Source organism: Cordyceps fumosorosea (genome assembly GCF_001636725.1).
Source record: "Cordyceps fumosorosea ARSEF 2679 chromosome Unknown scaffold_21, whole genome shotgun sequence".
In the NCBI taxonomy this organism is placed as follows: domain Eukaryota; kingdom Fungi; phylum Ascomycota; class Sordariomycetes; order Hypocreales; family Cordycipitaceae; genus Cordyceps; species Cordyceps fumosorosea.
The window spans coordinates 482,433-505,072 of NW_017387321.1; the positions used below are offsets into that span (position 1 = coordinate 482,433).

The following is a 22,640-nucleotide window of genomic DNA, read 5'->3' on the forward strand; positions in this document are numbered from 1 at the left end:
TGTTTTAATGAACCATCTTGGTCAAGTTACGCTCCGCCTAGTAAGGTACGAAGTTATAGTAGAGCCTCCAAACAAGTTCGCAGTCACGGGTTTATGAAGTCTTGAGGATGGAAGAGCGCCACTGCTTTACCGCTGCAGTGAATTACTAACAAAAAGTATGTGAATAGGCGACATTTCAAGCTCTCAAATCATGACGAAAGCTCTTTTCCGAGACGCTCCAGCTCCTCTGATATAAATTCCCTGGCATTAAGCAGCTCAGTACTTCCGTATACCACTCTCTTTTTCGTCTTTTCGCCACCGGCTCTCGTGACCCATTCCTGTAAGTTACCGTACTCTTCCATGCTGCCACCCCCAACGGTAAACACTACAGCCTCGCTGAAACCTTGTCGCCTTTGACCAAAGCTTGCGGACTGTCCGGGACCGGCCTGACCTGGCATGCCTCCGGGCGCATTTCCGCCAGCTCGCATGGTGCTGGGAGGCGGCATAGTACCTCGAGCATTGGCAGACCGTGGATCAAAGTACAAGTAGTGTTCTGTCTTGGCAATCGCCGAGGAGGAGGCGGTGGCCGGCTCCATGATGGACTCTACAATCTTGGTGATGGTGAGATCTCGGTCAGCAGGAAGAAAGTTCTTGACGCCACTGATTAGGGATTCGAAGTTGGATGAAAGGCCGGTTGGCACGCCTGTTTCCTTTAAGCGATCGGTGAGGCGTGAGGAAATAGATGAGAATCGACCAAATAGATCGGACGAGGCATTCTGATTGGAATTGTTGTTAATTGTCGTAAGCTGCGTCATTTTTGTCGTGGCGCGAACCCTAAAATTCATTAGCCGGAATTTCTGTCTTGTGATACATCTGTAACTTACTGTCGAACGTAGGACAAGGACGAAACATCAGCTCCGGCTTCGGCAAGCGCTTTCTCAAACGATTCAAAGTCGGCTCGAGCGACTTCTTGCTCGGTACTGAGAAACCAGATGACAAACAGTCGTAGCTTATCTGTGGAGTCGTTGCCCTTGTTTTGATCTTTGATGATTTCCATGATCTGAGCCTTGGTCTGTTTCATGACATTCTCCTCTACTTGGAAGAAATTGTCTAGCTGACGGTCCTTGATCCCAGACAGAAGCGAGGCTAAGATGTTCATGTGCATGTCCAGAACGCCCTTTCGCTCTCTCATTTCGGGCAGCAACGTTATAGCTGCCTTGAGATGTTGAGCGCTGGCGCTGGTATCGTTCTGCAAATCTTCCAGACTAGAGACGCCGGTTTTCTTTGTAATCGCAGCCGTCTCTTCTTTATACTTGGTGAGTTCGGCATCGATATCCTCGGCAACTTGCGGAAACGGTACAGGCGCATTCTTGGCCCAGAAGAAGTCGCTAGCATTGAGATCGTAAGCCTTCTTTGAAGTCCCTCTGCCTGGGTTGTTTTCATCAACCGGAGTTTCGATTGTGATGCGGTTAAGCTTCATATTCAAAACATCATGGACGAGAGACTGATAGGTCCAGGAGTGCGAGAGCATCGGGATCAAATCAACATTGCGATCGAGTAGAATGAGGACTGGTCGGGACTGCGGTGTGCTTGCCGCTGCCGATTTTGCACTTGAGAAAAGGTTGTCTTTGGAGTTGAGTATATGATCACGGAGCTTTCGGTCGAGCCTCTGTGCTACCATTTCTGCAGCGGCGCCTTTTGGACAGCGGATGATGGGAATGACGCCTACATGCCGTCTTCATTAGTTTTGAGTCACGGTGTCGGCTTTCACATGATGCATACCCATGGTAACAATTACGCTGAAGAGACCGCTGACTATTCTGTCAACAACAGCTTCTAATTGTTCGTCGCTAGTCTTGGCGCTATTCAGTGCCCAGTAGGTGTGATCCTTTTGCATGCCCAGGCTGAACAGATCTGGCTCCGCAACGATGAAGTTGAGGTACTGATCAAACAACTGGGCGATGTTCTCTGATGTTCCCGCAGTGGCAGTCTGAGTTGCAAAGTCTTCCAGAACGACGCGCGGCATTGACGAAAGCAAGTTGATATAAGCAGGCGAATAGAGCCCCTTTTGCAAATCAGCAGTAATTGCTTGCATGTTTTGTGGTAAAGGTTCTACCAGGTAAATAACCGGTACGTCGGGAATTTGGTGGCGGACGGTTCCAATGTGCCTATTCATGATTAGCGAGCCACGGACAACCGGCGATGTTACTGCGCCTACATGTGCATGGTGACACCCATGGAGCGCAGGTCGGACACACGCATCACACTGCTAATGACGTCTCTGCCCAGGTCATCAAAAACCAGGACTTTCCAAATCGGGTTGCCATCGGCGTCAAGGATGGGTGCCACCGGGGCGTGGAGGCCATTTGCGAGGACTTCTTCGGCCTCGCCCGACTCGACCGTTTCGTTGAGGTTGAGAATCTTTTTCAGCGACGCTGGGTAGTATTAGAATGGCCGAAGCGAGGAGTTATAGGATTGTCGTGAGCATACCGATCTGGCGATCTCGCAAGCTGTTTCCTTTGGTCGCCATGGTCAACGCTTGCCGTAGAGGAGTAGTAGTGGTCAGCGTATGGGATGCGAATGTTTCCACCGCGGAGCTTCAAAGAGGCAAATTGATGTCTTGCCACTGGAGACGGCAGACAGTGCCATGCGCGAGATACTGAGAGACAGAGGTTGATGTTGTCGTGCGAAAGGCCACGATGACAGCTCCGAGGCGCACAACTTGGAGCTTTGGAACCCCACCAACAACGAACGGAGGTGAGCAGGCGGCGGTTGAACTGGCCTGTCTAGCAAAGGCTGAGCCGCTGTCGAATTAGCAGCCTCGGACGCTGGAAGGAAGCAAGCTGCAGTGGATCTAGGCAGCAGGCCGCTATAGAGTAACTCTGAAGGCGCTGTAGTGGAAATTAGCGTCTCTGGCCAAAGCATATTTTCTGCCTCATATACCAGGCAGAGAACACCCTCTCCCTTTCCCCTAGTTTTATTGACCAGCCAAAGCTTTCTGCTGATCGCATCTCCATCATCCACGATACCATCAACAAGACCTTCGGTCGCAATTAATCCAGCGCCGCGAGGTCTCGCGAAAATTACGGCATTGCAGATAACATTATTGCCGATACTGGCGCTGCATCCGTTGTTTTCCACCCATTCTGTTCTCCTTACAGTATTGAAACTGTCGCCACGGCGTTTGTCGGGGCTCGTCATCTGCGCTGGCTTCATATACTTTCAGCATCTCCAGAGAACAACGATTGCGCAACTCCATCCATCCAAATCGCCTAATTTGATTAAACTGCATTGCATAGAAGGATTAATTGGGTATGCTTCTCTTTCATCTCCTCCTGGCTACTGATACATCTCCCACACCCGCACCCGATTTCCCAGGGGCCGTTTCGCTCGCTACGCCTGGTACATAAACCGAATTCATCGATTGTATATTGTGATTCCTGGCCTCCTGTGGATAACCACGGCAAGAATAAGGTGCTGGCCAATTAAATAGCAACAAAACGCTTCAGCGCTTGCTCGCGTGTCACCTTGTGGTCCCCAGATTGGTGTTGGCTTGATGCGCAGAGTCGGTGAACGGTGAACCGAAGGTGAACTTGGGACTGGCGTTGCAAAAGCCTCTCTGGTTTGTACTCTTTTATTTTGGAGCTGCTCGAACGTTTCTTGATGCGCTTGATGCGGCTTCTGAGATGCGAGAGCCTTGGCATGTGGCCAGAGGTGTGCTCCGTCGTTCGACGTTGTACACCTTGGGGAAGACCTAGCAGAACGGCGGCGGCAGGAACCATCTTACAGTGGGCGTTGGGCACGAAAATTTTAATCAAGCATCCCGCAGAGTACGGTCGCGAGCTCTTCAAGTTCAGTCGCTTTGCTCTTGAGTGCCTGCCTACGGCCTGACATGGTTGGGCCAATCCGTCAAAGCTGCAGTGGCCCGCGCCACGGTCATCAGATGCCACAGGACAGCTCGCCGACTGACATTGCCACTTTCTATCCGCGCCTCAAATTCTCACATCTTCACATTGACGCAATACTTTTTAAAGACTGATCAGGCTAATTTTGTCCTTTCTCAGATCGTTGTCGCGCGGTGTTGGCGTCAGCCCTTGCAAGCTTTTGCCCATCCCTATCCTTATACCCCCGATTTGGACTAGCGCTCCTGCCGCACACCACACTCCCTGTCCACAAGTAACTTTGCCCCAAGTCAAAGCGAGTAAGTACCTGTCGCTCTCTCCAACTCCATTTACTTGTCCCACCCACCTGAAGTGCTTCCTCGCGCCAGCCATCTTGGTCTTCTCAACACCATTACCGCGGTGGGCTGCGGCTAGCGATGTCGTCTGCTGATGCCAGCTTTTAGTAATAGCTCGTTCTTTCGATACGCTGATGAATTGCCCATGCTGCCATATATAATACCCCTCGGTTAAAATGCAGTCGTGGCCCAATCCTAGCCAAGACGACGGTGGCGGGCAGGACGCCTGGCAATCTAGCTTTGCCTTTGCCGACCAAGGAGCCGCCTTCGACCCGAATCAGCAATGGGCCCAGCAGATGGCGGGCCAAACGGCCGACTTTTCACACCTCCATCAAGACCCTGCGGCATTCTTCGACGCGTCCTCTGCATCCAGCAATCCCTACATGCAAGCGCACGGTAGTCCCACGAATCAACCTACATTTTCGACCCAGCCGTACGGCCAACAAGACCAGGATGCCATCGATACTGCTTTCCATAATGTACATCCTAATCTGTATGCACATGGAGCCAAGCCCAATGCCGGGGCGAATACCAATCAACTAGACGAGGGGCAGGCGTTTGCTCCGCATAACTATTCATTTCCGCCAGGAAATGCAACCTTTCACCAGCAACCATTCACGCAATCGCATCTGCAACAACATCCGGTCAACCGACAGCCAGAGCAGTATGGAGCTTTCCCGCAAACCCAACAAGCCGCAGTACAACCACAACGAGTCGTCACGCCGCAGGGCGCGTATCGCCATAGTCCAGGGCTCGTTCCGCCGCCTACCGGTCAACCAGCACAGTATCAAACCGATCCGCATATGAATTATCCCGCACAAAGGCAGCCATATCAATTACAGAACGAGCAAGTAAATTCGCCCCAGCCGCAAAGACAAGCCTACCAAGATGGCATCCATACCTTCCAAGGACAACCGACTGCTGTCCAGCAGAATGCCACGCAACAAAATATACAATACGCCGTCAACGCATTTTCGCCTCTTGATGCAACAGGCCTTGCTGCTAAGAAAAGGAAAAGGACCACGAAAACTCCCGACTCGAGCTCCGAAGCGACACAGGATTCGGTATCAGATACGCCGGCAAAGAAGGTTGAAGACATGGATGCATATCCTGTTCCTGTACCCTCGGCCGAAGACCAAGAGCGACTTGCCAAATTTAGCAAACGCAGTAAATCCGCACAAGTCAAATATCCGTCCATCAATGGCCTGCCGCACCTTGTATTCGATGGCAGCATGAAGATGCCAGCGCCCAAGAGCTTCGATAAGCTCGCCCCCCTCGTGACCCTACCGCCAAGATCTGGAAAGGCCATGGTCCCTGAACTGGGCTATAGCCTACCCTGCGAAATCCAAGGAAAATTCACAAGCCAGTACCGCCCAGCGCCGGATCGAGCTGGCCTAAATGAAAGACGCATGGAAGCAAAGGACCTTTTGGATCAATTTGAAGGGTCCATGAAAGCCATGGGCAAGCGTCGGCCCAAGTACACAGAGTATCCTCACGCCTTTAAGGAGCAAATGAAATCAGACGAGGCAGTTAGGAACAAGGCTGGAAAGAAGGCCAAGAAGGAGCTAGAGGGCGACCAGAATAAGTCTATTCGCTCTGCTGTTCGACCAACAGATCCGGTGGAGGCCGCAAGTTGGGATGCAATTGGTATCGTGCATCTCGACCAATCCGTTGCGCGCACAAGCTCGTTAATTGCGCAGCGAGTGCAGCAAGCGGGAGATTTAATTATAAAGTTGCGGGGCGAAATGCACAAGGCAAAGCAAGAGCTGGACCAAGCAACGAAAGATAAGAAACTGGAGTCCGAGATTGTGGTCATTAAAGCCAATTACGAACAGAGAAAGGAAGCCTTTTTTCGTGCTTTGGACTCGATAGTTGAGCATGCTGATGACGCCGTCTTGGATAATCTGGGAGGACACCACAAGCTCATTCTGAGCCTCGTCAATGCGCTGATTGCTTGCGTCAAGGCCGCGGACTTTTCAGGCAAGCTACCGAAAATCGTGCTGGAGCTCATTTCGCTCTTCCGCATGACGAAGAAGATTGTCGACACAACGAACTTCGAAACCGTTCGCAAGCGTTTTGGTGACAAGGGTGACGCTGATGTCAAAGAGATTATCCAAGACATCAACGCCAAGATTAAAAAGGTCATGAAAGTAAGCGAGTCTGAGACGGCGACTGGATACACAGGCACATCGGCTGCTAGTAGGGCTAAAGCTGCGGCCAAATCGGTTACCGATACGACGATAAAGAGAAGCCGGGAAGATGATTCGGACAGCCGGACTTCGAAGAAAATTGTTGTCGAGCCACCAAACAGCAGCTCGCTACTCAAGAAGCTCGCCCAACCAAAAGCGCAACCACAGGCTGTTCCCAAGCCTGTGGCGAGCTCCATTTTGCCTGGCAAGAGTCGACCAGCAGCCAAACCAACCACTAAGCTGGAGGGCCCAGCCAGCGTAGGCAGCCCTGCGGCTTCTGGTGACGAAAAACCAAAAGCTCCTGCCCGTAAAGTATCCGATAGCAAGAGCGATCTCGCCAAGGCGCCGCCTCCTAAATCAGCGACCTCGGCAACGTCTAGTGCACTTTCTGGTATCGCATCCCTCTTGGACTCCATTAACGCACCAAAGGCGGAGGCCGCGGCGGCTGCAATGGCTACTAAGGAAGCAGAGGTTGAGGATGACACTGAAACCCCCGCAGAGAAGGCAAAGCGGCTGCGAAAACTGGAGCGTCGCAAACTGCGTGTTTCGTGGAAGCCGGATCATGATCTCGTACAGGTCAAGATTTTCCAGAAGGACGCCAACGAGGACGAAGGCCGCGCCATGAACATGATTCGCGATGCTGCTGATGACAAGTCCGAAGGCATGATGCTGAAGCAACGAGTCGGCATGGACGAAGATGACGAAGATGACGATGTGCCCTATCAACCATGGCTTGGCCCCGTTGAGACGGACTTTTCCGGGCTCTCAGCGGAGATCAGAAGCAAGAACTTTGTCACTCGCGGTGGTACAGTTACATTTTCGACCGAAGAACAGAAGCGCATTGCGGAGAGGGAGCAGCGGGAGCTCATGGCCATTTACACCGATCCCGGCGACATTCCGCCGACACCCAAATCACCGCCCCTAGAGTCTGCAACATCCGCAATTCAGGGCAAGGTTGGGCAGCTGCCGAGCGAAGACGCCAAATTCGCTGAAATCCAGCGTCGCTGGGCTGACGAGCAGCAGATGGGTGTTGATCAGGCATTGCTGGCGGCTGTTCAGCGCCTGCAAGCCAAGCAGACTCCTGCCAGCAAACTCGACGCGATCCTTGGACGCCTTCGGAACAGCGATCCTGCTGTGTCTGCCAGCCAATCGGCCGCTGCCACTGCTGCAGCCCAACAACCGATTTCGATAGCGGCAAGCAACGTTCCTCTGATTACTGGTCTCGCCGCAGAAGAGGGCATTCTTGCATGGCTTCGCTCAGATAAGATTGCTGTTTGGCGCGACCCGAACCCTGTCCATGGAGATATCTCACGCCCACATCGGTATGCGGACGCATCCTCCCAGGCTGCCGGCCACGTTATCGAAGCTGTCGCGCAGTACCTACAAGGAAAGTCCTATCCTGCTAACGCCCCTCCTGACTGGATGCTTCAGTACGAAGACAAGGTAAAGGAGTGGTGGTTTGGCTACAACAAGGAAGCACCTGCAAGACAGCGCAGAGAAGAGGAGAGACGTGCAAGAGCTGCAGCGGAGGCCGGACCGGTGGCTATCGCACAGGGGATGCAAGATTGGTCATATGCGCAGCAACAAGAATTTGCCCCGTATATGGCGATCCTGCAACAAATGAATGGTGGAAATGCAGCAGTACCCCCTGCACTACCGCAGCAGCAATCACAGATGAATGATAGTCAGCTGCAGTCTATTTTATCGGCCATTAACCAGGGCCCACCACAGCCTAGCCAGTCGAGTGGCGATGCTGCGTACCAAATGATGCTGCAAATGGCACAAGGACAGGTCTCGCAACAGCAGGCTCAGCAGCAACCGCAGTCGCAGGCGTCTGGTGGGGACAGGGATCACGATTGGGAGAGGGACGATGATCAGGAGCAGGACCGCGGGCGTGGACGCGACTGGGACCGAGACCGGGGCCGCGGTGATGGCGGACGAGAGGATCCGTATCGTGACAACCGCAACAAGAAGAAGGCGACCCTGCCACCGCACAAGCCAGCCAACAAGGCGCTGATTGGCACCAAGGCATGCACGTTTTGGCAGCAGGGCAAGTGTGCTCGTGGAGATATGTGCACATTCCGCCACGACTGAGGCACCGGGTCCGATGGTTTATCAATAATGGAAAAAGGTGTTGGGGAAAACATCATATCTCGGCGTTTGGTCATTTGGCGCTAGAGCCATGTTTGGGCTGGTTGAGCTTTCATTGCTTCTAGGAACACTGTATTCTTTTTTCCTCTATTTGCTTTTTCATTTGTACCATGGGATTCCAAGGCCCCAGATCTGAACCATGTACCAAGATACCGTTTTATTGGAGTAGCTTTTATCGGGAGGAAACAATGTCACTGCTATTCTGGAGAGGGACTTATCAGGACTACAATGCGGTGGAATACATATTCGCTTCAATATTGCACATATATGGCACAGAAGATGATCCTTGGAAACCGGTAAATGGCGTGATTGTTTAAAGCTAAATACATACATTTGATGATGATGTGCCCCTTTCTCTTCCTTTTTCGTTCACTCCGACTTCATCTCCGCGTCGGCCGCGGGGGCGCCCGGTCTGGGGACGAGGCCGCGCAGGCTCAAGTCGTAGACGACGTCCTCGACCCTCTTGACGTCGTACTTGACCGCGTCGGCCCTCTTGCGCAGGATGTCGTTCTTGAGGTTGAGCAGCTGGAAGCCGGCGAAGAGGTCCTTGAGGAAGGCGCTGACGGTCAGGGGCAGCGCAAAGTCGCCGAGGGTGACGGCGTTGGTGGCGAGGCGGGAGAGCTCCTGGGTGAGGTCGGTGAGGGCGAGCAGGTACTCCTCGATGGTGAGGTGGAAGGCGTCGCGGTCCTTGATGTTGACGGGCACGGCGAAGACGGCGCCGACCTGCTCGAGGGTGAGCAGCTGGCCGACAGTGGCGGAGGTGGAGGATGGGGAGGTGAGGTGGGGGAAGCCGCCGAGCCAGGCGGTGTAGAGCACGGTGCCGATGGCGTTTTGCATGGTGCGTGACCAGCGGGAGTTGTACCTGGGAGGAGAGGTTAGTGAGAGAAACGAGGGGGAGGGGACGGAGGGAGGTTGCGGAGGGACGGAACTTGTAGTAGGGGTGCTTGGAGGCGAGCTCGTCGAGCTCCGATACGATGACGGCCTCATCCTTGACGGCGGCCTCGAGCTGGGTGACCAATTGGGGATCTGGGCAATAAAGTGTCAGCAAAAAAGAAAAAAAAAAGTCCTGGTGTTATCCGTAGAAACGAGGGAAAATGAAGGGAACGCACAGCTGTCGCGAGGCGTCGAGTGCACCTTTGTGAGCAGGCCCTGGGCGGCGCCGACGGAGCGCTCGAGGCGCTGCAGGATCTGGCCGAGGGCGTCGCGAATGTGCGTCTCCTCCTCGAGCTTAGTCTCGAGGCTGGCGAAGATGGACGGGTCGAGAAGGGAGGAGTGCGGCTGAGCCATGGTGGAGGATGGATGGGATGTTGTTGATGATTTGGGGAGGCGTCTGTGGTGTGGCGGGGGCTCGATGCAGCAAAGGGCGTTAGTGAGAAGGCTAGGCACGGATGGGCTGAACAGCAGGCTGAGGAAGTGGAAGAAGAGCGCGGCAAGTGGCGTATACGTTGGGGGCGGGGTAGAGGGTTGAGGTTGGTGATGCAGGTTGCGTGGTGAGGTTTTGGTGGTGACAGAGATTTTTGGTGGTGAGGCCGTCCGTCTGCTGGAGCGATCTGGGGCGGTTGGTTGATTCGACGCCAACAACTCTCGGTTACCTAATTGTGGTTATCAAGTTGAATTTTACCGCGAAAATTATAGCTTTATAGCAAAGATATTTAATCAATATAAATAAGTATTTCATACCGTTGTCTTGTTGCTTTCTTTGCCAACCAACGACCTGGTCCCGAGGTCTCAGCAGCAGCCTCATCAGCGTACTGATTCATGCGGAACATTTGTTGAGCTATCGTGCATGCGCTGCCATGGTCAGCCGAAATGTGACCTACATGAATGTATGTATGCCAAGAATGGTCTCAGATAATGGCTAGATTAAGTACAATATTTAGAAATTCAGGCATAATAATAGCCTTGTCTACTGCTTAGATATGGAGGTCATAGAGTTACATCACCAAGGCCATCGTCATGAACACCAACACCAATATCATCATTGATATCATTGTCACAATTATCCTCAATCCTTTTACCACTATTTTTATAGTCAGCTTCAGAGCTACTATGCAAAGACTCTTAGTAGAATTCTGAGTCACGATAGCGTCTAGAGCGTCGGCGTGCTTGTGTGTGGTAGACGCTCCATACCAACAATACAAGGTGCAGACAGAGGTAGTAACTAGTGCTTTGATTCATTTTCCGAGTTATTCATCCTGCAACAAGCCGCGCGAATAACGCGGCAGCAGCCAAGAGCGAAGGCTGCGGGCGTGAGTAAGACCATGCCCGCAGCCGGGGGGAAAGAGACAACGCAAACAATGCAAGGCAACGATTGTCACTGCACAGTTTCCCTTCTTTTCCGGGCTTACATGACACCTTGTTATCGGGTCGGTCCAAGAATAGGCAGACCCTTATCTCTCCACAGCCTCATGTCGGATGCGGCTCACTTGACGAGGGGCGGGGGAGAACAATACTAGGCATTGGGGGGTGGACCAAGACTACGTGCTCTCAAGAGATGGCGTTGCAAAGCTGAAGCCTCGTAATACGTAAAATTATCCATCATTTCGATAGATCTTTGGGGTCTGTATCGCACGGTGCAAAGAGCTGCCCGGACAAGAAAGAGGCAATCGACATGGTGTAGATGCCGCAACTGGCAGCAAGCAACACCTCAACGCCTGTCTAAGTAAGTCGGTGATGTTGGTCACATATAGAGCAGCGTTCAGGTACAAGAAGAAAACCTGCAAAAAGTCAAAAGAAAAGAATGGCTGTTCCGCCATCCGCCCCCAGCCACCAACGTAGGTTGCGTTGGGTAACTCATCCCATCGCGATCAAGGCGTAGTTACCAGCGACTGGACTTGGATTCTCATGCCATGATCCTTGAGCTTCGAAGTTGCATTGAGCACAGTGTCCTCAGCCCGACCAGTGCATCGACTGCAAAGTCTCGGGGCCTCGGGGCGCCCGTCCATTGCGGCCCCATTGCGGCCGTCGCCAGCTCCCGTTGCCAGCTCCCGTACCCGAGTTTGGTGAGGCGTGGCCAGTGGTAAGTCCAGGAATAATAGCGAGGAAAGATGGCGGTCAAGTCTGCGTCTTGCCGTCCAAAAGGTGTCGAGCCGCGTTGCGCTGAACCTAGGAGGCTGGACGCGGACGCCAGCATAAAACGGAAGAATTTTCGTGCAGAGCGCAGGACTGGAGAGGAAGACGGGATCATTCCGTGGTTGCTCTTGTTTTCCGCACTCGGTTTTATTTGGAATCCCATTTGTCTTGGAATTCGCCGACCTGAGGACACCTGGCCTGCTGTCTTAACATTCAAGGCTTCATTTCAATATCTCATCAACAATCAACCTCTCTCATCTGAGAACTGTCAGGATGATGAAAATGTGTACAGTAAGCGATAGCACTGTGCCCGATCTCACCAACATCATCACCTTCCAACCTCAGCATCAGCCTCACCCCATACAAACGACGGCGCCTTGCGTCCCTCCCTCTTAGCACATCGGCCCCTCGCCCCCCCCCTTTTACGGTGTGGTTACACGAAGAAGAATGGCAAGATGACGAAGAGAAACAACCAACAATATCATCCCTGGAAATCAGTCACTCCACCAGCCAGCCCTGCAGCTTTTGTGTCTCTCCAACCCCTGTCACGTTGGGCCGTGCCGCCAACAACAATACCAACATGCTCATTTTGCGCCCAAGCTCTCGACCAACTACACCCCCCTCCCCATGATGGATCATCACCATGACTTTCTCGTACGGCCAACACGGCTACCTTGACAGCTTCTGCATGCATCCGCATCCGCTCTGGTCACACCGCAACGGGCTGTATATAGCCTGCTCTTCGTCCCTCCTTCTGCTGTCCCCCCCCACACAGCACATGATCGCTGTCACCACCATACAACAACACCAACAATCATGCCTACAACATCACTGCTGCTACGTCTCGTTCGCGGCGCCGCCTGCCTAGCCGCCATCTCTCTTGCGGCCGACGCCCATCCCACCACCGCCGCGCGACGACTCACCGTCAGCCTCATCCCCGGCGACGAGACGCTGCTCCCGCGCACCCTCCACGAGCTATCTGATCCCGCGAGCCCCCGTCACGGCCGGCACCTCTCCCGCGAGGAGGCCGCCGCCCTTCTGGAGCCCAGCCCCAAGGCGCTTGCCGCCGTGACCGCCTGGCTGCGTGATGCTACCGGCCTGCGCGACGAGGACATTGAGCGCCGCGGACAGCTCCTGCACGCCACCGTCTCGCCAAGCCAGTCTGCTGCTGTGCTGCGGAAGAGGGCGGCGGATGATGATGACGATGGACTGTCGGGCGGCCAGGCGCTCGCAGATGAGGCGGTCCGGCGGCACATTCGCGCCGTCTACCTCGACAGGCCGGACGTAGGAGGAGACATCGAGACGCGGAGCCCATGGCCCGCGCATCCCCGCCTCCACCAGTCCCTGAAGCTGTTATTGTCGGTAGACAGCAAGGATAACAAGTCTACGGCTAACCCTAAGCTCGACGGCTGCGACGCCCAGTTCACGCCCGCGTGCCTCCGAGAAAAGTACCAGATGAAGAACATCCCCCGCACATCCAAGAAGACCATCCTGGGAGTCCTTGGCTTCGGCAACGTGAGTGTCACCCCAACGTTGCCGAAACCCTGAGCAAACAAAAGACTGAGACTGACCCGAAACTTGTGTACAGCAAACCGCGCAGCGCCAAGACCTGGACCTCTTCTTCAAGCACATTGACCCCTCGCGGGCCGGCGCCAACTTCTCCGAGGCCTTCCTCCTCGGCGGCAGCAACCCGCAGGGCGCGTATCCGTCCGGCGAGGCCAACCTGGACATCCAGTACGCCGTGGCCCTGGCTGGCGCTAACGTCGACGTGCGCTTCCTCTCCGTCGGCGGCATGAACTCTGACTACATCCCCGATCTCGAGTGCGTTCCTCCCCCCTCCCCCCGTCCCCCTCCGCTAACATTGGCAAAACAGCCTTCCGAAGGGCAGCGGCTTCACGGAGCCCTATCTCGCATTCGCCACCGCCCTCGCCGCGCTGCCCGACGCGGACATGCCCTCCGTGCTGTCCATCTCGTACGGTGTCAACGAGCAGCTCCTCTCGCGCGACTACGCGCGCCACTCCTGCGACCTCTTTGGTCAGCTCGCCGCCCGCGGCGTCTCCGTGGTCGTCGCCTCCGGCGACTTCGGCCCGGGCATGTCCTGCCAATCCAACGATGGCTCCGGCGCGCCGCGCTTCCTGCCCGCGTTCCCGGCCACATGCCCGTACGTGACGGCTGTCGGCGCGACCACCGGGGTCGCTGCGGCTGAGTCGGCGATGGAGCTGTCCGGGGGCGGCTTCTCCGAGTACTTTGAGCGGCCGAAGTGGCAGGCCGCCGCGGTGGAGGGGTACCTGGCGAAGCACGGCGCGCAGCGGAAGGGCCTGTACAACGAGAAGGGGAGGGGCATCCCGGATGTGGCAGCGCTGGGGCAGAATTATCAAATCTACAACCACGGCAAGGTCGAGAGCGCCGACGGAACGAGGTACGTGATGAAGCAGGGGCAGACGAGGACCCCTTTTGTTTTTTGTTATGGAAATCAGACTACTGACGTTGCAGAAGCGCCTCCGCACCCGTCGTGGCCGCCATGGTTGCCGTGATAAACAGCCTCCGCGCGGAAAAGGGAAGGCCGACGCTCGGCCTCCTCAACCCGTGGCTGTACCAAGCCGGCCGCTTCGGCCTCACCGAGTAAGTTGTCCGCGCGCGCAGCATCACGACGGGAAAGACGAGCGGCTGCCCGGGAACGTCGTACGCGGGCACGCCCTCGCCGCACATCCCCGGGGCCGGGTGGCCCGCGGACCGGGGCTGGGACGCCGCGACGGGGCTCGGGTCGCCCGCCTTCACCCGTCTTCGGAGCCTCGCCTGCCTGTAGAACGGGCAGCAGGACGGACCGCACGCGGGCGTCGGTGTGGGAGTCAAAGTGAGCAGGGCAGGGCAGGGCAGTGAACGGACGGTGCCCAGCCGAGCGCGGACAGGATCTGCGCGGCCGTAGTCGCCTTCGCCAGCGTCTACTTCTTGAGGCACTTTTTATACATTGATAAACGATTGTGGAACAGCAAGTATCAAGACATGAAAACTGACTGCTGAACTTCTGAGCTTCTGTCCACAACTGCCACAACTACCATCAACTTGCGCCGACCTCGGGGGGGTTAGAGAACGGGCGCCGCATCCTGGGTGTTTGAAGCAATGGCGATTCCTCTGTTATCTTCCTCTCCCCTACTACCACAGGAACAGACGCCTTTCCGTTTGAAGCGCCCTCGCTGGTGAGTAGCCGCGATGTCGCTTCCGCTGGGATCGGGAGAGTCAAATCATTTGTCGGATTTCTGTCCAAGACCCGAGATCATCTACACGACATGAACACAGCCGAATTGCTCGTCGCTTGAAATTAATTATGAATTTATTCTTTATTTATTGACTTGTTTATTTTCATTTTCTTAGCCACGCAGTTGTTCTTCCCCGCGTGCAAGTTCTCAAAGTTCAATCAACCTTGGCCCCGGCCGGGTATACAACGTGCCGAACGACAATATTTCCTCGATCAGCTTCCTCCTCTTCAGGTCTGCTCCAGCTTCAAATCATTGACGACCATGTATCTGCTGAACGCGACCCAAGCCCACCTGAACCACACCATCTGGCTTTTGTGCGCCGTCGTCATCGTCCGCCAGGCCGTCGGCACGCCGCCCTCGCCCGTCAGCGAGTTGAAGAACAGCAGCCTCCTCGCCTTGCCGCCGCCGCCCTGCCGCTCCGCGTCGCCGGACCAGATGAGCCACGTGACGAAGCCGTCCATGAAGCTGGTGAACTTGCGGAGCAGCGGCACGGTCGTCAGCGTGTACAGGTCCACGCCCGGCTGCTCCGAGCCGGTCTGCCTTTGCCTCAGGCTGGAGACAAAGGCCCGGGCGCCGTTGTAGAGGGAGATGTGGTTGGGGTGCGAGGAGACGCCGTGCTGGTCGAAGGTGATCAGGACGTCGAGGATAGGGACGATGGTCTTTTTCGATTTGGGGGAGGAGGGGGGCCCGTCGGCGGTTTCTCGGATGAAGGGCTCGTAGAGCAGATTGGATATGTCGTCCTTGTCCCACGTACATTCTTGCGAGTCGCGGAACTTACTATGACGTAGAGTTAATATATACGATTCGACCTCGAGTTTGTTGCGGCAAACTGTGGTTGGTTGGTTCACAGTGTTTTAGGATTCCGTACATGCTATCAATGACAAACACATCGTCCTGCTTTAGCCCCAACATGGAGCAGCTCTTGAACAGCTCCTTCTTTCGGATCTGGCCAAGGCCTTGGTTATTGCCTGCGCACGCCGCCCAAACAGCCGGAATTAGCAACAGGCGCGCTCTCTCTTTAGTCTAGACCAAGAATGTAGATGCAGCCATACCTGTACTGAGGCAGAGCACCTTGACGTGGTTGCCCGTCTCAGGTCGCGTCAGCGCGAGGAGGGTCGGCGCGAAGAACATGGACTCGTCGTCGGGGTGCGCGATCAGCAGGCAGATGCGCTTGTTCTGCAGCTTCGGGAGGCGCCTCTGCACCGCCGCGGTGAGGCGCCCATAGCAGACGCCGAGAAGCAGCACTATAGCGATAACCAGCAAGAGAAGTAGCAACTTCATTGTTGGTCAGGCTGGCCCGCGGGGAGAATGCGATGGGGGCGGGACGCAGGATCGCGCGTTGTTGTCCTTTTGCCTTTCTTACACCTTGTCCCCTTTAATGAACCCACGGGGCAGCAGGCGCTGCGTTTAATTAAACTGCGCGGGCGCTGCTGACTAAGTTGACCGTTCCGCCGCCCCATCTTCAACCATCACACGACCAAGTTGCAGTCAGGGGTCAAGGGTATTATTAGGCAGGTACAGTGGGTGGCAACAAGTATTCAACCCCTTCGTGGTAGCTTTTTCCAAAACCTACTAACCTAAATAGGGAAATTACATGCCGCTTTTTAGTTATTCGGGGTAGGGCTAGGATCATCCCCTGTAAGTCCACTGTAACTGCATTATAGTTGGGGTTAGTGCTTGCCTGATTAAAGCGGCAGCATCTTATCCGTCTTCTTTAGGCTAGGTACCATGAAGGGGTCAAATACTTATTGCCACCCACTGAACCACTAAAAGCAGTGAGCCTCATCTTGTATTCCGTGTGTCGCTGTCCGCGAATCCCGCTTTCTGATTCGCCGTCCCGCCCCGTCACATGCGCTAGCCGGCCATCCTAGCTTACCTCTTCCTAGAGCAGAGACTAATAGGGTCCCATCTACTGTAGCTCTTTCTAGCAGTTCCTAAGAGCCTTAAACCAGCTCACCTATCGCTCTACTTAGAAGGCTTATTCCTCCACTTTTAGACATTTAATAATAGGATGGCCCGCCAGCGTTATTGCCCGCCTCAGTTAGCCGCCCACGGCAAAAAGGGAATTTTCCACTATCACAGTGAGGCGCTAGCCGTTTAACGATTGACGGCCTTGCTCTGTTAACTAGTTAGCCACTAGAAAAATCACCTTCTGTAGAGCCCACGGGGTCAACAAGCGTAAAAGCAAAAGAAACATAACGGTCGATCATCCGGTGGAGATTATCTAAGCCGCACGATGTGCTACCCAGCTTGTTGCTGTCATTAGTGGCGGCTTCTGACATAAAGGACAGCGGCGGTGATCTACACAATTTTGAATAATAACAAGTGTGGTTGTGTGTAGATAATAAAGGCTACTTTAGAGCATAAAAGCGATAAAGCCCACCGTACCTATCGATGCTTTATAACATCTTTCTAAGATAATAAAAGGTATATTAGAGAAGCCTTAGCTTTAGGGCTGTGGCAAAGAGGCCCTTTGTGAGGTGCTTCGCTCGGAGGACTCCAGTCACGTAATGATCCCTTTTGTATTTTTATAAAATGTGGAATTATCGCTGCCTCCTCGTAGAGAGCTCGGCGGCAGCTCGCTGTTATATAGGTGCTCATACGCACCTGACACATATAACGTAGGGGCTCTAACAGGTGCCCTAATAGGACCCTGACACCCTTGGTCTACGCGACCTTTATAGCTCCACGCCAAAGGTGTTCTTTTTTTTTTTTTTTTTTTTTTTTTTTTTTTTTTTTAAAAAATGGCTACATACTTAGCTCGCTACAAAGTCATTAAAGAAGAATCACTAGTTAAGTAACATTAGTTATAGTAGCGCTATATTATGCGGCCGCGAAGTCCCTACCACCTCTAAGGAGTATCAATAGTGTTAAAAAGATAAGGCGGAGTGGGAGTTTAAAGCGGGCCTCTCAAGAGACAGATGTTATTTATCAGGTTTTAAACGACATTTAAATGTTGTGCCCTTATTTAATGTACCTGTGTAGAGGAAGAGGAATCCCTTGCGAATGGTATCGATGCCTGCACCTTTGCCCGATTAAACAACGCTCAGATATAGAAGTGCGTCTCTTCAGCTAGCGATCAATCAAAATAGGGAAGTGGCTGGCGCTGAGTTGCTAAGGCGACCATGTAGGCGGCCAAAATCTACCCACCACTCGCCTCAACGATGATCCAAATACACATCTTCGACGCTGGCCACCTGCAATCACGCTTAAACAGTGCCTCATGCTGACCACAACGATGTTTTGCCGGAAAACCTTTATTGTGAGGTTTGGCGTCAGAAAACTTTTTTTTTCTTGTTGCAACAAATATATACTCAGCAAGCAGTTATTATTCTACTAATTCCTTAAATCAACCCCTACACAACTATACAACATCCTCCTCAAATGCTACAAGCACTGGCTAGGACAGCTTTGCCTTCTCAAATGGCGCCAAGATTTGTCATATTTCTTCTGCCACCGTCCCGCGGCTTTTATCTTCTCCTGAAACGGTATCAACTTTGGTCAAGACATGGTCATCTGCGCCATGAGCCACTTCAGGAAGCTGATAGCTGCTTCCTGCTAGAACGCTCATCACTAGCGAAGCCGGGCTGCCTGCCACTGGTTTCCTTTGTATAGTACGCGACTTTCCGCCGGGGGACGACGGCGCGAGCACCACGTCACAGCCTGGTAGCTCGGAAACCTCGTGCTGCGGAAAACTTTGTTCCTCAGTTGCTGCCAACTCCACTGGAGGCTGAGGCAAGCCAACAAACTGGGCCGCGTCCGAATCTTGTGATGCGTCGAGCTCGAGCTGGGGCTTGTTGGATCCGGCAAGCTCTGGTTTGCCATAGCTAACCGCGGCGATGTCCTTGCTCGTTGTCCCTCGCGCGGCTGTCTTCCTGCCTCTGCGGCGAACTAGGAAAAGTAGGCCCCCCAGCAATGAAAATACTGCCAAGGGAGCACAAACACCAATTGCTGCCTTCTGGCCCTGGGATAGTCCCTTATGGAGATGATTGTCAAGCTGCTTGGATCCATATAGCAGCTTGAGGGCGAAAACGCTCACTGTCGTTTGCGCGTTGGCGTAAATCTCGGCGGAGACGGTGAGGTTGTCGAGAAAGACAACTTGACTTGTATCGCCCGGCTTTAAAGTTGACACACAAGCGTAAGTGTCGGCACCGTCGGCACAAGAGTAACCACTGTGAGTGAAACGGACAATGTCAGCCACGCCATAATATCTTAGGCATCAACAAGTAGACAACTATTGCCCCTGCTCCCGCACCCTCCCTTTCAGGAAGATCAAACTGCTGGATCGGTGTTGGAATGATAAGTTATTACCTGGGACAGCAGCCAATAGCTTCATCGCCGGCAGCCAGAGCCGGCCAAGCCCGCGCGGTAGGCGCGGCGGTTAGAGTGGCACCGGCGGCGACAAAGGTGCACATGGGCACATAACCGTCTGGGCAGGCAGTAGCAGAGGAGAAAACAGGGCTTGATCCCATAGCGACGGCGTCGAAATAGCTTTCCGGGATACAAGTTGCAGTTACGCTGTCATTCGTAATGTACACATTGGCAAAATCCCGTTGAAGCTGCAAGTAACTTGTCGTGGTGGAGCTTTGTATGACGGCTTTGTAAACGGTGCGAAGGGCCAGTTCCGCGCATTTTGAAGCGGGCGTGATGGAGGGCAGCGGCCCTACGTTGATTGTAGGACTCACTTGCGCGGAAGAGATAGTGGTCATCGGGTTTTGTTGCTTTCAGAAAAGACCTAGATCAGGCGATTGCAATTTTCGCTTTGGATGTTGGCACAGATTTCCAGGACGAAATTTACGGTTAACGCCTTGCTACCGTCAGTCCCAATTCAGAGCTACCCCCGATGGTCAACTTACAGATGTGTATCATCAGACAGAGTAAGAAGCTGTTGTGATGTAGGAGTTTAAAAAATTCGAATCCTGGCACTTTGCAAATGCGTTGGCTCCCTTGTCGCCCGCCATGCTGAACCCCGCTCGCTCGTGACATCGCATCGTTGCCTGCTCATTGTTGGACGGTTAGGAAGGTAGAAACCCCTTTTCGGCTGCAGAGCGGCTGCAGCTCTGGGCGCCACGGGGGCGTGCTTTTCTTCCCCGATGTAGGTTGCAATAACGGGTTTGTTATTGAACCAAATGAGGCGACGACGTGAGCAAGAGCAAGAGCGAGAAAAGGTTTGTCCCCGTCAGTTAATAAGGTGAGAAGGGCGATGTGTTGCATTAAATGTGTTTAATACATGAACTGGAGAAGCCCATACTTGGTGTACTGCGAGCCGCGCCGTGTCGAACCAGAAATGAGGCAATATTTCGTAAACACGAGCGACATTAGCATTCGACCGCAAATGCTAGCTTAACGAGATCCGGCGGGTTTTGCCCTCTATGCTCGTACATAGGTGGTGGCCAGGATCATCATGCTCAGGTTAGCATTGTTCTGGCGTAGCACCCTGCTGGTTTGCAGACATGAGTTGAGCGACTCGACTTTCGATATATTAAACAGCCAATCACCGTTGTCATCGATATGATTATTGTGGGAATGAGGACACCACTCCGTCCCAAATATGGAAGTCTGCCCGTATTTCATTTCATAGCGGCCGCACGGCTTTGCCCTACCGATGAGACAGGTCACTCCTGCAGCCACAAGAGCAAAATCAGCCTCCCTTTGCCCCCCGACACACATGTTATTTTTGGATCGCTGGCTCGCGGCTGGCTGGCCAGCGGCCCGACCCTCTCTGATCCTCGCAGCCGTCGCTACAAAATTCAAGCCAACCGGAACTGTACCGGCATGTCACATGCCGCTCTATCCGGAACTGTCGAGAAATGTCACAGCCACTTCATGCGAAAGTACACAGAACTCCAACAAGCGCGGCTTCACTCGTAGTGGTGCATAGTGGCATAGCTTCATCATGGGAGGCTTGATGCCAGTTGTTGAACTGAACTGGTCCATCATCACGTAGCTCTTCAGGGTACTGGTTCTCGTCCCTCCGCCTAAAATTTCGTGTGCTGAAGGACATCAATAGCAGTGGAAGCCTATAGCCAGTTCATGTACCGTATGCCTGCCTCTTCGATCGGGTCAACCTGACGTAGCATGCGAACCTTGACATTACAAAAGTATACTACGAGTGATTCAGTCTTGGCCAAGACCAGCGTCTCTGTGTGGCTACATTATACTCTGATCTTAAGCTTTTTAAAAGACAGGATACTTAGGACCTATAGTACATTTTATTAACATTTATAGTAGAGAGATTACTAAAGTACTAACCCACTTTATTATAGTTACAATAATAACCCTATTATAAGTATTCTATTATTTAACTATTTTACTATATTTAATAATATTAACTTTATATACTTTTTTTTATATAGAATAAACTAGATAGTTAAAATTCTAATTATTAATATATAATTAAATTAATAATAAATAAATATAAAGATATTTAAAAAGAGTCTAGAATATCTTTTTAATAACTAAAATTACCTTAAGAATTACTATTAATAATAAAACTAGTTAGTTTAAAATTAGTAATCTTAATAGTTAAAAAGTATTAAATATTTTTAAGTTATTAAGTACTTAAATTATAATATTAAAGATACTCTATAGTAAAAGTATTATATTAAAAACCTATAATATAAATAGTAATTATTTCACCTTTATAATAAAAATCTAGCTTATAACTACACTAAGTCTAAGCTAATAATAAAATTAAAAAAGAACTTAAGAAAAGTAAATTAATATTTATAACCACCCCTATATAATACTAGCTTAAGACTATATTAATAGAGGTAACTATAGTAGTTAAAATAATACTAAAAATATATTAAAATATAACCCTTTAACTAAAATAAACTATAATAAGCTTAATATAAGAATAACCTAATTAAAATAATCAAGTAAATAAATAATTATAAATAAACTCCTCTTCTTAATCCTTATAGAGTATAAAAATAAAGTAAAGAAAATATAGTACTAATATTAGTAGGTATTTATTATAAATACTATAAGTATATATATAGGGCTAAATAAAGTAGGATAAGGCTTATTATACTAATATTAAAAAAGGATAGGAGGTTATATAACCTCTTTAGGATTAAAGACTTAAACTATTAAACTATTAATCTAAGAATAAAATCTAAGGGATTAAAGACTAAGCCTTTTAATCTAGAGTTATAATAGAGAGATAGATAGTATAATAGTAGCTTAATTCTAATCTATAGTTAGTCTACTTCTTAAGTAGAGAGTTAGTTTAAATATATAAAGTATAAATAAGTAGTTTATTATAATATATATTATATTAAAAGATATCTCTTAATAGTAAAGTTATTACTTAGATTAATTAGTAGAGATTTAAACTACTTAATAATAAGAATACCTCCTCTTTAAGTATCTATCTATCTCTCTACTATAACTCTAGATTAAAAGACTTAACCTTTAATCCCTTAGATTCTATTTTTAAATTAATAGTTTAATAGCTTAAGTCTTTAATCCTAAAGAGATTATATAACCTTTTATCCTTTTTTAAATACTAATATAATAAGCTTTATCCTACTTTACTTAGTTTTATATATATACTTATAGTATTTATAATATAATACTCCTCCTTTAGTAGTTTTATCCTTAACGTTATTAAAAATAGACTATTTAAATAGTAAGTATTTTCTTTTTTATATTCTTATAGTTTATTATATTTATTAATTATATTATTAAATAGAAATTAAAATTATATTCTTAAAAGTCTAAATAGTATAAAGTTTTATTATATTCTAT

General features: G+C 51.2%; 5 protein-coding genes across 5 annotated transcripts; 2 read left to right on the forward strand and 3 right to left on the reverse strand.

Moving 5' to 3' along the window:
• Nucleotides 1-188: 188 nt before the first annotated feature.
• On the reverse strand, nucleotides 189-2,509 carry ISF_07433 (SNARE docking complex subunit; the record flags this gene model as incomplete). Its single annotated transcript, XM_018851036.1, has 5 exons — nucleotides 189-813; nucleotides 864-1,704; nucleotides 1,762-2,147; nucleotides 2,198-2,414; nucleotides 2,470-2,509. 5 exons carry the CDS (start codon nucleotides 2,507-2,509, stop codon nucleotides 189-191), a joined length of 2,109 nt encoding a protein of 702 aa, XP_018701948.1.
• Nucleotides 2,510-4,392: 1,883 nt separating this feature from the next.
• Nucleotides 4,393-8,499, forward strand: ISF_07434 (C-x8-C-x5-C-x3-H type zinc finger protein; the record flags this gene model as incomplete). The annotated part of the gene is made up of 1 exon (XM_018851037.1): nucleotides 4,393-8,499. The coding sequence occupies one exon, from the start codon at nucleotides 4,393-4,395 to the stop codon at nucleotides 8,497-8,499; it is 4,107 nt and encodes a 1,368-aa protein (XP_018701949.1).
• Nucleotides 8,500-8,925: 426 nt separating this feature from the next.
• On the reverse strand, nucleotides 8,926-9,843 carry ISF_07435 (Translin; the record flags this gene model as incomplete). Its single annotated transcript, XM_018851038.1, has 3 exons — nucleotides 8,926-9,418; nucleotides 9,486-9,582; nucleotides 9,666-9,843. 3 exons carry the CDS (start codon nucleotides 9,841-9,843, stop codon nucleotides 8,926-8,928), a joined length of 768 nt encoding a protein of 255 aa, XP_018701950.1.
• Nucleotides 9,844-12,444: 2,601 nt separating this feature from the next.
• On the forward strand, nucleotides 12,445-14,254 carry ISF_07436 (Peptidase S8/S53, subtilisin/kexin/sedolisin; the record flags this gene model as incomplete). Its single annotated transcript, XM_018851039.1, has 4 exons — nucleotides 12,445-13,143; nucleotides 13,217-13,449; nucleotides 13,502-14,047; nucleotides 14,122-14,254. 4 exons carry the CDS (start codon nucleotides 12,445-12,447, stop codon nucleotides 14,252-14,254), a joined length of 1,611 nt encoding a protein of 536 aa, XP_018701951.1.
• An 858-nt stretch (nucleotides 14,255-15,112) lies between these two features.
• Nucleotides 15,113-16,166, reverse strand: ISF_07437 (N-acetylglucosaminyl-phosphatidylinositol de-N-acetylase; the record flags this gene model as incomplete). Its single annotated transcript, XM_018851040.1, has 3 exons — nucleotides 15,113-15,662; nucleotides 15,754-15,853; nucleotides 15,938-16,166. The coding sequence occupies 3 exons, from the start codon at nucleotides 16,164-16,166 to the stop codon at nucleotides 15,113-15,115; spliced, it is 879 nt and encodes a 292-aa protein (XP_018701952.1).
• Between the last annotated feature and the right edge of the window lie 6,474 nt (nucleotides 16,167-22,640).